The following is a 14,908-nucleotide window of genomic DNA, read 5'->3' as shown; positions in this document are numbered from 1 at the left end:
TTCGGAGACCACTGAGCTAGGTGAAACAAGAACCATACCCCTGCTCACCTCCATACTTAAACAGTTAAAACAGCACCACTCTATATTACAGGCTGTGCCTGGTACTGCAGTATTTACTTAAAACGAGCTGAGCTGCAATACCTGATGCAGCCACTGGACAAGAGTGGCGCTGTTTGTATGGTATTCCATAATTCTATAACTCTCAGCATAGTATTGCTGGAGATCAACAGTTTGGAGACCAGAACAGCACCACTCTAATCTACAGGTTGTATCAGGTACTGCGGTATTAATGTGAAATGAGCTGAACTGCAATACCTGATGCGGCCACTGAACAAAAGTGGCGCTGTTTGTATCATATTCTAAGACTACCTTTGAAACCGGATGGGAGTGTCTGATATGTGACTACAATCAATGAGAATTACATAAGGCTCATTGTTACGTCGTCAAGGGAACCATCTTTAAAGGGGTACACCGGTGGAAAACCATTTTTTTTAGGTCTTTTTAAGTCAACTGGCTCCAGAAAGTTAAAACAGATTTGTAAATAATTTCTATTAAAAATGTTTAATCCTTCCAGTACTTATTAGCAGCTGTATACTACAGAGGAAGTGCTTTTCTTTTTGAATTTCTTTTCTGTCTGACCACAGTGCTCTCTGCTGTCACCTCTGTCCTTTTTAGGAACTGTCCAGAGCAGGAGAAAATCCCCATAGCAAACCTCTCCTGCTCTGGACAGTTCCTGACATGGACAGAGGTGTCAGCAGAGAGCACTGTGGTCAGAAAGAAAAGAAATCCAAAAAGAAAAGAATTTCCTCTGTAGCATACAGCTTCTAATAAGTACTGGAAGGATTAAGATTTTTTAATAGAAGTAATTTACAAATCTGTTTAACTTTCTGGCACCAGTTGATTTAAAAAAAAAAAAAAGAAATTTCCACCGGAGTTCCCCTTTAAAATTAACCAGTTACGTTTAACCCTTCACTGCCATTCCTGGCGTTTATGGTCCATATGAAATAACTGGTTGCTGTGACCCAGATATGAGGAGAGGGTGGTAAAGAACGGTGCGGGTGCAATGTTGGCAACTCCGAAAAAGACGCGTCGAACCACATCGGACATCATCGCGTAGTTTTTCTTCAGATGAGACGTCCGGCGACGGCTTTACCTCATCCGAGTCATCCGGCGATGGAGCGTCCGGGGAAGGTTCCGCGTGCGTCACGGCGGCTGTGGTGTTAATTTAAGCTCGATCCGCTCCCCCATCGACTTTGTCTGGACAAGGTGAAGAAGGCAATTAACACGTATTTCTGGGAAACACGTCTATATATAGTGAATGTGAAAAACCACAAATCATGTCGTGGGGAAAGATGTCACCGGCTGCAGTTATAGGAGTTATCCAGGATTAGAGTAACAGTTGATTTCTTATGAAAATATAATATATATATATATATATATATATATATATATATATATATATATATATATATATATATATATTATATATATATATATATATATATATATATATATATATAAATATACCTAAAAACACCAAAGGCGTAACACAATGTAACCCCAATAAAAAATAAGACACAATTCAATATAGGAAAATACATATTTCTATTTATAAAAAAAAAACGTAGGTCTATAAGATGTATATAATAGACGGAATAAAATAAATATATATCAATGTATATAAAAAAAGGTTCATCTCAAGATAAAAAAATTGTTAAAAGGGGTACTCCGGTGCAAAACTTTTTTTTTTTTTTTTTTTAAACAACTGGTGCCAGAAAGTTAAACAGATTTGTAAATGACTTCTATAAAAAAAAAAATCTTAATCCTTCCAGTACTTATTAGCTGCTGAATACTACAGAGGAAATGGTTTTCTTTTTGGAACACAGAGCTCTCTGCTGACATCACGAGCACAGTGCTCTCTGCTGACATCTCTGTCAATTTTAGGAACTGTCCAGTGCAGCATATGTTTGCTATGGGGATTTTCTCCTGCTCTGGACAGTTCCTAAATGAACAGAGATGTCAGCAGAGAGCACTGTGCTCGTGATGTCAGCAAAGAGCACTGTGTTCCAAAAAGAAAACCATTTCCTCTGTAGTATTCAGCAGCTAATAAGTACTGGAAGGAATACAATTTTTTAATAGAAGTAATTTACAAATCTGTTTAACTTTCTGGCACCAGTTGATTTAAAAAAAAAAAAAAAAAAAGTTTTCCACCGGAGTACCCCTTTAATTTGTTTTGAGCACTTGTACTTTGTCATCATCCAGCAGCTTTGTATCTACCTTACTCCATTTTTTCTCACACATGCCCCCCCCATCCTGTGGGTATTTATTGTGTTTTACACTTGGAATATATCAGGATCTCTCTTCTTTCCCCCTGCATCCTGCTACATTATAATTAACTCATTTCTTTATCTTGAGATGAACCTTTTTTTTTTTTAATATACATTGAGATATATATATTTATATATTTATTTTATTCCGTCTATTATGTACATTTTATAGATCTAAGTCTTTTTATAAATAAAAATATATATTTTCATATACTGAATTGTCTCCAATTTTTTTTTATTGGGGTTACATTGTGTTACGCCTTTGGAGGTGTGTATATATATATATATATATATATATATATATATATACATATATACATACATACACACACAGCAACAGAAGAATGCAGCAGCACACTGCCAGCACAAGGATATAGGTGAAACATGAATATGCAGATAAAACATGGAGAGCTATACAGCTATGGTGTAATAGATGCAAATGTGAAACTATGAAATAGTGAGACACTTAGCTCGCAAATTTGTCTCCGCCGGCGGTCAAATAGCTTGGACCGCCCCACCGCGATAAGGTGGCCTCATTGGGACGGACCCTACACTGTGAATATGCCTCTGTGTGAACAGTTCAGTAAGCATGGCAGGGTCTGGAACATCCAAGACACCTTATATACACACCTGATAGAGGTGGGTGGGGTGCAAGGCCAACATGGAGGTAGCCACTCCCCCGTATGTGCAATACAGACAAAGTGCTGGCTGACTTATTCTTTGTCTATATATATATATATATATATATATATATATATATATTTGTTCTGTGGTTGTTAGGTTGTTAACCCCTTCCTACTACCATTTTTACCTTTATCTGGAGCCATATATATAGGACTTTATAGGTTTATGTTCTTTTGAAAAACAGCGCCACCCCTGTCTTCAGGTTGTGTGTGGTATTGCAGCACAGTTCCATTGAAGTGAATGGAGGAAAGTTGCAAAACCGCACACAACCTGAGGACAGGGGTGGTGCTTTGTCCCCTATGAGGCTGCATTCACACCACGTTTTTGCAGTACAGTTCCCGTTTACTTTTCAACGTGAAAACCGTACGGAACCGTATTGAAAACCGTATGCATTGACTCTCCTTTGAAAACCGTATGCCAAAAGATGCATCCGGTTGTGTCCAGACAACATGGAGATAGCGCAAAAGTAGATGAGAATTACGTAGCTAAATAAAAACACTGCGTTTTTTTTTCACGAATTGACTCTCGCACTGAAATTCTCATCTAATTTTGCGCTATTTTTATGTTGTCTGCGCCGGCTTCGGCATTTTTCTTGTTGTGGTTAGCAGATAAACCGGTTGGTGAGCAAAATTTTTCATTTTGCGCAAATGTACTCCAGTGACCGGCTGGCGTAGGTGTGAGCTTTACACCCTTTTTTCGCACTATCCAGGGGCTTCCTTTAATTTGCGTAAATTTATGACGTGACGTGCGCAATATAATTAGGTTTAAAAATGGGAAATAAATAAAAAATGGGAAAACCACACACTTTTATGCGCAGCAGGTTACGCATAAAAAATAAAAAAAATAAAATCTGTGCTAATGTTAAATTCCCCCCCAAGTGTTAAAGGGGGACTCCGCTGCTAGACGGGTTATCCCCTTTCCAAAGGATAGGGGATAACATGTCTGATATCGGGGGTCTCCCTGCTGCACCCGGAGTTGGTTTAGAGCATCAGGTGAAGCGTCGTAGGGTTGTGACGTCACGGCTACGCCCCCTCCCATCAGGGGTCAAGTCCTGCAGGAACGCGTGGCGGATGCTTTAGTCCAGGTCTGGGAGGACATCCCTCAGGAGACCATCCTCCACCTCACCAGGATCATGCCCAGGCATTGTAGGGAGGTCATACGGGCACGTGGAGGCCACACACACTACTGAGCCTCATTGTGACTTGTATTAAGGACATTACATAAAGTTGGATCAGCCTGTAGTGGGGTTTTCCACTGTGATTTTGAGGGTGACTCCATATCCAGACCTCCATGGGTTGATACATTTGATTTCCATTGATAATTTTTGTGTGATTTTGTTGTCACATTCAACTATGTAAAGAGGAAAGTATTTCATACGATTAGTTCATTCAGATCTAGGAGGTGTTATCTTAGTGTTCCCTTTTATGTTTTTGAGCAATATATATATATATATATATATATATTTATTTATTTTTTTTCTTGGGGAACTGTTACCTTTAGGGATGAACTTGATCGAGCTGCTGAATATTCAGAAGCGGGATTGGCCTCTCTTGGGACCATCGTTCAGAAACTCGTGGCCGAGTCCATTGCCGCACTTCCCACATGATACCTGCGGAGATAAAATAAAAAGACATCATATGGAAGCTGATAACAAGAGGGCATGTTATGGGGCAATGTATAGAGAACATATTAGAGTGGTCTGCAAACTCCTGCCACGGTGGGACTGTAACTCCACAGCTGGAGGGCCGCAGGCTGCAGAAAACTACTAGGGATGTCCCGATACCAATTTTTTTTAAAAAGACAGGATACAAAAACCAATACTTTTTTTTCTCAAGTACTCACCAATACCAATTAGCGACTTTTTTTTTAATGTCATGTGACAGTAGAGGCGACTTTGTGGAGACTTAGGCAAAAGGTAATATGAGGCCCTCACTGACGCTACTGAACTATTGCGAAGGAAAATGTATCCCCTATCCAAAGGATAGGGCAGTGTTTCCAAACCAGGGCCCCTCCAGCTGTTGCAAAACTACAACTCTCAGCGTGCCTGGACAGCCTTCGGCTGTCCAGGCATGCTGGGAGTTGTAGTTTTGTAACAGCTGGAGGCACCCTAGTTGGGAAACACTGGGATAAAGGATGAGTTTTAGGTCGTGGGGGTCCTACTGCTGCCCCAGAGATCGGGCATGTGAACACTCCCCACACCCCTCCATGTATCTCAATAGGAGAGCCAGACATACGGCGTTCAGGTATCTCCCGAAGGAGATCGCAGGGTGTCCCAGCTGTCGGACCCCCTGCGATCTTAAACTTATTCCATATCCTTTGGATAAAGGACACATCTTTCTGCACAATAGTACTCCTTTAAAGGGGTACTCCGTCCCTGGCATCTTATCCCCTATCCAAAGGATAGGGGATAAGATGTTAGATCGCCGCGGTCCCGCTGCTGGGGACCCCGGGGATCGCCGCTGCAGCACCCCGCCATCATTACTGCACAGAGAGAGTTCGCTCTGTGCGTAATGACGGGCGATACAGGGGCCGAAGCAGTGTGACGTCATGGCTCCGCCCCTCATGACATCACGGCCCGTCCCCTTAATGCAAGTCTATGGCAGGGGCCGTGATGTCACGAGGGGCGGAGCCGTGACGTAACGCTGCTCCGGCTCCTATATTGCCCGTCATTACGTGCAGAGCGATCTCGCTCTGCGCAGTAATGATAGCGGGGTGCTGCAGCAGCGATCCCCGGGGTCCCCAGCAGCGGGATCCCGGCGATCTGACATCTTATCCCCTTTCCTTTGGATAGGGGATAAGATGTCTAGGGGCGGAGTACCCCTTTAATATATGCCCCCAGTAGTTAGGGAATCCCCCCTGCCTATTAGGTAGAAGGCCCCAGTAGTTAGGGGATCCCCCTATTGCATAGAAGCCCCAGTAGTTAGGGGATCCCCCTATTGCATAGAAGCCCCAGTAGTTAGGGAATTATCCCATTGCATAGAAGCCTCCAGTGGTTAAGTAGGGAACCCCCCCATTAGGTAGAAGCCCCCAGTAGTTAGGTAGGGAATCCTTCTATTAGGTAGAAGCCCCCCAGTAGTTAGGTAGGGAATCCCCCCTATTAGGTAGAAGCCCCCAGTAGTTAGGTAGGGAATCACTCTATTAGGTAGAAGCCCCCAGTAGTTAGGTAGGGAATCCCCCTATCAGGTAGAAGCGCCCAGTAGTTAGGTAGGGAATCCCCCTATTAGGTAGAAGCCCCCAGTAGTTAGGTAGGGAATCCCTCTATTAGGTAGAAGCCCCCAGTAGTTAGGTAGGGAATCCCCCCTATTAGGTAGAAGCCCCCAGTAGTTAGGTAGGGAATTCCCCTATCAGGTAGAAGCGCCCAGTAGATAGGTAGGGAATCCCCCTATTAGGTAGAAGCCCCCAGTAGTTAGGTAGGGAATCCCCCCTATTAGGTAGAAGCGCCCAGTAGTTAGGTAGGGAATCCCCCTATTAGGTAGAAGCCCCCAGTAGTTAGGTAGGGAATCCCCCTATTAGGTAGAAGCCCCCAGTAGGTAGGTAGGGAATCCCCCCTATTAGGTAGAAGCGCCCAGTAGTTAGGTAGGGAATCCCCCTATTAGGTAGAAGCCCCCAGGAGTTAGGTAGGGAATCCCCCTATTAGGTAGAAGCCCCCAGGAGTTAGGTAGGGAATCCCCCTATCAGGTAGAAGCCCCCAGTAGTTAGTGTATATGGCACAGAGCCCTCTCCTTGCCATCTCTTACCTTAAGAGCATTGGGCCGCTCTACATACTTAGAGACGCTGTCCTCGTGGATGGTTTCGGTGAAGGCCGGCCAGGGGGACGAGTGCTCAAACTTGGTGCGGCTGGAGAACAGCTCGTACCCGCACTGGGCGCAGACGTAAAACCCTGGGGAAGAGAGAAAAAAAGACCCCATCAGTATACAGATAACACTACACAACATTTCTTAAACTTCAGTATATACTTTAAGGGTACGTTCACACTGGCGGATTACCTGCAGAATTTCCGCAGCGTATTTGCTATGGAAAATCCGCAGCAGATTTTGCTAACATTGACTTCAATGGCTCCGAAGGAAAATCTGCAAATCTGCCTCTATTGCGGATTTTCTGCTGACCCATTGAAGTCAATGGTGGCAAAATCCACTGCGGATTTTCTGCAGTAAATACACTGCGGAAATAACTCAAAGGGGGGAAATTTAGCAACTGACGCACACCTAAAAATCTGCATACACAGTGTGGTTTTTTTTTCTGAGCATGCTGGGAGTTGTAGTTTTTTGCAAAAGCTGGGAGGCACACTGGTTGGGAAACACTGCACTAAGTGGTTCTGCAGAAATATTGGCCTATGCCAGTGCTTCCCAACCAGGGTGCCTCCAGCTGTTGCAAAACTACAACTCCCGGCATGCCCGGACAGCCAAAGGCTTGCCCGGGCATGCTGGGAGTTGTAGTTTTGCAACAGCTGGAGGCACCCTGGTTGGGAAACACTGGCTTATGCTGACAGGAGCGCCTTTAGCTGTCGGGCATACTGGGAGTTGTAATTTTGCAACTGCTGGAGGCACCTTGGTTGGAGAACTCTTTTGTAGGTGAATGATTTTTGCAAAACTACAACTCCCAGCATGCCTGGACAGCCTTCTGCTGTCCGGGCATGCGAGGAGTTGTAGTTTCGCAACAACTGGAGGCACCTTGTCTGGTAAATACTGGTGTATGTGAATGATTACTGCAAAACTACAATTCCCAGCATGCCAGGACAGCCTGCGGCTGTCCAGGCATGCTGGGAGTTGTAGTTTTGCAACAGCTGGAGGCACCCTGGTTGGGAAACACTGAATCATTCCCTAATGTCAGTGGAGCAATGCATTGGGAAATTGCATAACTAGTAATTCCTTAAGAGGAAGCGCAGGGGAACCATTACACCAAGAGACTTCATACTTCTCCTTCTATCCTGTGCCCTGAATGACTCGTGCAGAAAATCTATTGTGACAACACCGCAGCCGTGTGACAGCAGTCAGTGAGTTCCTAGAAGAACCTCCGTGCCCTGCAGATTACTAATCAGTAACTTCCTATATAACCATCCAAGGGGTAATAAGGGGTAATAAGTAACCTCCCATGTAACCATTAAAGGGTTCATCCAGGAATAGAAAAACAGAGCTAATTTCTTTCAAAAACAGCTCCACGTCTGTCCCTGGGTTGTGTGTGTGCGCTATTACAGCTTGGCTCCATTTATTTCAATGCAACTGAGCTGCAGAACCACACCCAACCTGGAGACAGAAGAGGCTATTGAAAGAAATTACCTCTGTTTTTCTATTCCTGGATAACCATTTTAAAGGGGTACTCCGGTGGAAAACATTTTTTTTTTTTTTTTTTTAATCAACTGGTGCCAGAAAGTTAAACAGATTTGTAAATTACTTCTATAAAAAAAAAAAAATCTTAATCCTTGCAGTACTTATTAGCTGCTGTATGCTCCACAGGAAGTTCTTTTCTTTTTGAATTTCTTTTCTGTCTGACCACAGTGCTCTCTGCTGACACTTCTGTCCATGTCAGGAACAAATCTCCCATAGGAAACCTCTCCGGCTCTGGACAGTTCCTGACATGGACAGAGGTGTCAGCAGAGAGCACTGTGGTCAGACAGAAAGGAAATTCATAAAGAAAAGAACTTCCTGTGGAGCATATAGAAGCTGATAAGTACTGGAAGGATTAAGATTTTTTAATAGAAGTAATTTACAAATTTGTTTAACTTTCCGACATCAGTTGGAAAAAAGTAAATAAATTTAAAAAAAAAAAAAAAAATTCCAGTGGAGTACCCCTTTAAAGGACATTCTTCAGTAGGTTGAGTAGAGCAGGGGACAACCTCAGCTTTAGGCCATATTCACACGGCCGACTCCGTGCGGTCTCTGCGGCAGCAGAATATTCCCACGGAACTCCGCTCGGAAATTCTGCCATGTGAACAAAGCCCAAAAGGGAGACTCGGGGAGATATATGGTGCAGTTGCCCATAGCAACCAATCAGATGGCTTCATTCATTTTTCAGAGGTCAGAGGCCTTTTTAAAAATTGAAAGCAGAAATCTGATTGGTTGCCATGGGCAACAGCACCACTCTTCCTCTACACACGTTAGGACAAATCTCCGTACCTGTAAAACTTACATACAGTGATCCCTCAACTTACAATGGCCTCAACATACAATAGTTTCAACATACAATGGTCTTTTCTGGACCATTGTAAGTTGAAACCAGACTCAACATACAATGTTATGGACATTGAAACGTGTCACAACTGGAGGAACTGATCAATCAGAATGGGCATTTTACTGGTAAATCACCTCTATTACTGAAGTGTATGCACTGACTGGTGTCTGGTAGCGCCCCCTACAGTACAGGGAGATATTACATGTTCTGTACTACTCTTTACCTGTATTACTGAAGTGTATGCACTGACTGGCGTCTGGTAGCGCCCCCTACAGTACAGGGAGGTATTACATGTTCTGTACTCTTTACCTGTATTACTGAAGTGTATGCACTGACTGGTGTCTGGTAGCGCCCCCTACAGTACAGGGAGGTATTACATGTTCTGTACTACTCTTTACCTGTATTACTGAAGTGTATGCACTGACTGGTGTCATGTAGCGCCCCCTACAGTACAGGGAGGTATTACATGTTCTGTACTCTTTACCTGTATTACTGAAGTGTATACACTGACTGGTGTCTGGTAGCGCCCCCTACAGTACAGGGAGGTATTACATGTTCTGTACTCCTTACCTGTGCCAGGGTTAGCTGCTCCTTTTGGACACCATGTAAGGGCGGCTCCATTTGGGACACTGTGTACTGTATAGGACCCTGAAGAAGCTCCTGTCCTCTACATAAACCATCTATAATGATATAATAGGTTTTGGCGTACTCGGCAGGATGTATGGCACGGGGCGACAGTTCAACTCCGCTACATCTGTATAGAGCAGTGTTTCAGGGTGCCACCAGCTTTTGCAAAACTACAACTCCCAGCATGCCTGGACAGCCAACGGCTGTCCGGGCATGCTGGGAATTGTAGTTTTGCAACAGCTGGAGGCACCCTGATTGGGAAACACTGACAGACAGTGATTTACAGCTCCCAGCAGATCTTTCTTACTTTTATATGTAAGGATTTGCTTTATCTATATTAATTATCTACTTATTTATCTTTAATCCTCACCTTTTCCTATTTTTGGATGACATTTTGGTGGCTTCAGAACCAATTACCAGGTTTCCATAGAGTTATGGTCTCAACATACAATGGTTTCAACATACAATTAGAGATGAGCGAATTTACAGTAAATTCGATTCATCACGAACTTCTCAGCTCGGCAGTTGATGTCTTTTCCTGCATAAATTAGTTCAGCCTTCAGGTGCTCCGGTGGGCTGGAAAAGGTGGATACAGTCCTAAGAAAGAGTCTCCTAGGACTGTATCCACCTTTTCCAGCCCACGGGAGCACCGGAAAGCTGAACTAATTTATGCAGGAAAAGTCATCAACTGCCGAGCCGAGAAGTCCGTGACGAATCAAATTTACTGTAAGTTCGCTCATCTCTAGTCAGGGCTTCCATTTTATCATCTGTTTTTCCCCCAACCAGTGCGCCTCCAGCTGTTGCAAAACTACAACTCACAACATGCCTGGACAGCCAAAGGACGGCATTCTGGGAGTTGTAGTTTGACAACAGCTGAAGGCTAACACTGCGTTATCTTATCGCTGTCACTCTTATCAAGAATAATAAAGCGGGGAAGATGTTGGAGAGCGCACGCCAACTATTTATGGACCTTCCTGGGGTGTGTGGAGCGCTCACCTGAGCATTGTATTATTATTTTTTTCACATTGGTGATTTACCTGCATGGTGGGTGAACACCGCAGCGTTGTTTTCCGGAGGGAAGCATTGAAGTCACCTGCAGATCATGCTGCGACTGTACCGCAACGCAAGAAGCGACTGAGAAGCCATGGGAACGCGCACAAGTTGCCTCCACCACAAAGAAACCGGGAAACAATCTCTGGCAACCTGTGGTTCTCCAGCTGTTGCAAAACTACAACTGAACAGTGGGCATGCTGGGAGTTGTAGTTTTGCGACAGCCACAGGTTGGGGGTACACAGCTCTAGCCTAACTGCATGAGGCTCTGTTTCCACTTTTCGTGTTTCGTATTTTTCTTTTGTTTAGTTGGGGGGGGGGGGGGGGGGCAGGGGGATAGTTTTAAAAGAAATGCAGCGTTTCCGAGACTATGGATTCCCCCCCCCTTATCGACTCAAAAAAAAAAACACATAAAAATAAATAAAAATGTGGGCTTAACATTGCCGTGCGTGTGTGTTTTGCGCAAAATAAAAAAGTGGAAAAACAGCCTTAGGCTGGGTTTACATCACGATTTCTATACGGGAGCGCATACGGTAGGGGGGAGCTGAAACCTCGCGCTCCCGTATACCTTTCTATGCGCTCCCGTATGTCATTCATTTCAATGAGCCGGCCGGAGTGAAACGTTCAGCCACTGTTTTAGGTCCGGTTGTAAAAGCGCATACGGCGCAAAAAATGAGCCGACCGGACAGAATGTTTCACTCAGACCGGCTCATTGAAATGAAATACCGTATTTTTCGCCCTATAGGACGCACCGGCGTATAAGAAGTATCCAATTTATAGGTGCAAAATCTAAAAAAAATAAAGATTCTGAACCCAATAGTGGGCTTCAACCTGCGGACCTCCAGATGTTGCAAAACTACAACTCCCAGCATGCCCGGACAGCCGTTGGCTGTCCGGGCATGCTGGGAGTTGTAGTTCTGCAACATCTGGAGGTCCGCAGGTTGAAGACCACTGCATAGGAGGTAATACTCACGTGTCCCCGCCGCTCCGGACCCGTCACCGCTGGCCTGGATGTCGCTCCATCGCTGTCGCCGTGTCCCCGTCGCTCTGGAACGTCTCTGCTGCCGGCCGGGTATCCTCGCTCTCCGTCGCCGCCATCACGTTGTTACGCACGCCGACGCACGTACACGACGACGTGATGACTAGGAAGGAGAGCGCCGGCATACAGGGGATCCCTGAACGGAGAAGACACGGAGGAGGCAGGAAAGGTCCCTCCCGGTGTCCTGTAAGCACTAACCCGGCTATTCAGTCGGGCTGTTCGGGACCGCCGCGGTGAAATCGCGGCAGTCCCAAACAGCTCGACTGAACAGCCGGGTTAGTGTCACTTTCCCTTCAGACGCGGCGGTCAGCTTTGATCGCCGCGTCTGAAGGGTTAATACAGGGCATCACCGCGATCGGTGATGTCCTGTATTAGCTGCGGGTCCCGGCCGTTGATGGCCGCAGGGACCGCCGCCATAGGGGTGTATTCGCCGTATAAGACGCATGGCATGATGTAGTGTTTCCCCAACTAGGGTGCCTCCAGCTGTTGCAAAACTACAACTCCCAGCACGCCCCGTCAGCTGTACGGAACCATCGCATGCTGTAGTGTTTCCCAACTAGGGTGCCTCCAGCTGTTGCAAAACTACAACTCCCAGCATGCCCAGACAGCCAGCATGCTGGGAGTTGTAGTTTGGCAACAGCTGGAGGCACCCTGGTTGGGAAACACTGTCATGCTGGGACTTGTAGTTGATAACTGGCAGCAAAACTAGCAAAACAGCTACAACAACTAGAGAGACAACATTATGCAACAATCCACCCAGTGCACTTTACCCCCATAACATTACATAGGATCATTACACAAGTTTCTGCAGCCTGTGAGGGATCTATAGTGATCTACAAGATCTCGTTACCATTCTCGAAGTGATCCTTATATTTCTCCCCACCAAAGAACGAGCAGAACGACATCGCGTTGTCCAAAGGAGCTGTCTAATATTGACCCTCGCCGGCCACCGTCCACTTCACTACTGGAATAGACTCGATCATCAGCGTGTTGTATGAAAGTGTGTGGAGGAGGCGGAGTCATTGCGTCATCACCAGGCGTGGCTGCGTCCTGCTTGTGCGTGTGTATCAGGGTTTGACGGCCATATTGGTTGGGGAAAGGATCTTGATTTGCACAGATTTTTAGGGTGCAGCTTAGTTTGTTATGAGGGGTCCCTAGTTTTTTGATGTCTCTGATAATTATCACCTTAATAGGAGAGGAAATCTTCCCTCTGTGCTCTTGTTTTCTTGTGTAAGGATTAGTATCCTCGTATGTAAGAGGTTGCATCAGCCGCTTTCCTGTTTTGTAACAGATTTGTTGTGAAAAAATAAATCGACATAAAGGTAAAATAAATAAAACCGCATATAAATGCTTCTCCGAGCGACTACGATTCAGTGAGGACATAAAACACGATTGGGGGAAAAAAACAGCCATATTGAAGCTCTTCAGGAGACTTGGAAAGCTGGGTGGCACCAAGTGCAGGGCTCACAGTATTTTCCCAGTCTCCTTAGAGGAATATCTGGGTAAAGCAGCCATATAGGAGCTCTTCAGAAAACAGGGAAAGCTGGGTGGCATGCCGCACAGCTTTTTCAGTCTTCTGATGCCCCAGCAGTGATAGGCTGCTCGTCCTCCCCGCATTCCAGCGCTGCCATGCCCTCTCCCCGCACTGATGTCTTCTTTCCTCCATCACCCTTCTTTCAGCCTGAAATTAATCTTCTCTCCCCCGTTCCGCCCTCTTTCTGCCCCTGTACTAACTATTGTCTGCAACTGCCTGCTGGATAGTTAAATCATACTTTGCCATATTGGAGCTCTTTAGGAGACTGGAAAAGCTGGGTGTCACGCAGTACACAGTGGAGCTCATAGTACTTTCCCAGATTGGCATGCAGACCTCTGCCTGGTCCATCCCCTCTCCCTTTCTCTGCACTAACTCCTCTCTGCACCTGCCTGCGGGCAGTTAAATCATACTTTATCATCAAGTTGGTCCATTGCCAGGATGTTTTAAACTCCTGGGCAATCACCGCAGGCTGAGAGAAATGTGATTCGTAGATGTATTCAATGTCACATAGACTTATATAGACTGTGCATTTTTTCTCTTGGAGATTGTCGGACATCCCTAAACTCTACTATATTTTTATTAGACATAAAAGTACCATGTACCAATCTCCAGCTGTTTGAAAGTTATGCTGGAACAAACATACACACACATATATGAATATGGGAAATAGCCCTAACTGTGCCAGCCAGAGAACCCACTGCAATGTGCCAACCACTCTCACAGGTGCCAGGCATAGATGTTCTATATCAATGTACCAACCATAGATGTTCCAGCTATTGCAAAATTACAGCTGATGGGAATGCTGGGAGTTGTAGTTTTGTAACAGCTGGAGACACACTGTTTGGAAAACACTGTCCTATGGAAACTTTTTATTAGAAAATGGCTAATACGCTAATGGCTAATAAAAACTTTTGATATATTATAGATTAATGTATGCAGAATAACTTTCCAATTGCATGTTATCAAAAAATATGCGTCTTTCTATCAAATTTTCCACTTTGAAACAATTACCACTAGAGGTCTCCCTACCAGTCCTGGCCGCAAGCCCTTTTTATAGATTTCACACTCATGCTGGAGTCCTAAATCTCAGACTGCAGCCGGGACACAGACAAGCTCAGCTGGCAGCTCTGAATCTTCTCCTCTCTGTTTACAACTGCATGTGCCGAGAGAAGAATGATCGGAGCTCAGATAGTAAAATGAATGAGGGCATGTAAGTATGGCAGAGTCAGGAGTATGCCCTGCTGTGCTATGAGCACAGTGCTGGCTCCTGCCTGTCTGATTGACAGGCAGGGAGCAGTGCTGAGCTTGTCTGTGTCCTGGCTGCAGTCTGAGATTTAGGACTCCAACATGAGTCTGAAATCTATAACAAGGACTTGCGGCCAGGACTGGTAGGGAGACCTCTAGTGGTCATTTTTTCTAAGTGGAAAATTAAATAGAAAGAAGGATATATTTTTTTAATAACATGCAATTGGAAAGTTA

General features: G+C 45.0%; 1 protein-coding gene across 1 annotated transcript; it reads right to left on the bottom strand.

Moving 5' to 3' along the window:
* Window positions 1-884: 884 nt before the first annotated feature.
* Window positions 885-12,902, bottom strand: MSRB1 (methionine sulfoxide reductase B1). The gene is made up of 4 exons (XM_056533690.1): window positions 12,746-12,902; window positions 6,749-6,891; window positions 4,506-4,620; window positions 885-1,257 (listed from the first exon to the last, which is right to left on the bottom strand). Exons 1-4 carry the CDS (start codon window positions 12,798-12,800, stop codon window positions 1,226-1,228), a joined length of 345 nt encoding a protein of 114 aa, XP_056389665.1. The 5' UTR covers window positions 12,801-12,902; the 3' UTR covers window positions 885-1,225.
* Between the last annotated feature and the right edge of the window lie 2,006 nt (window positions 12,903-14,908).

This window comes from Hyla sarda, chromosome 8, assembly GCF_029499605.1.
Source record: "Hyla sarda isolate aHylSar1 chromosome 8, aHylSar1.hap1, whole genome shotgun sequence".
Classification (NCBI taxonomy): domain Eukaryota; kingdom Metazoa; phylum Chordata; class Amphibia; order Anura; family Hylidae; genus Hyla; species Hyla sarda.
This window is presented reverse-complemented; position numbering and strand designations above follow the sequence as displayed.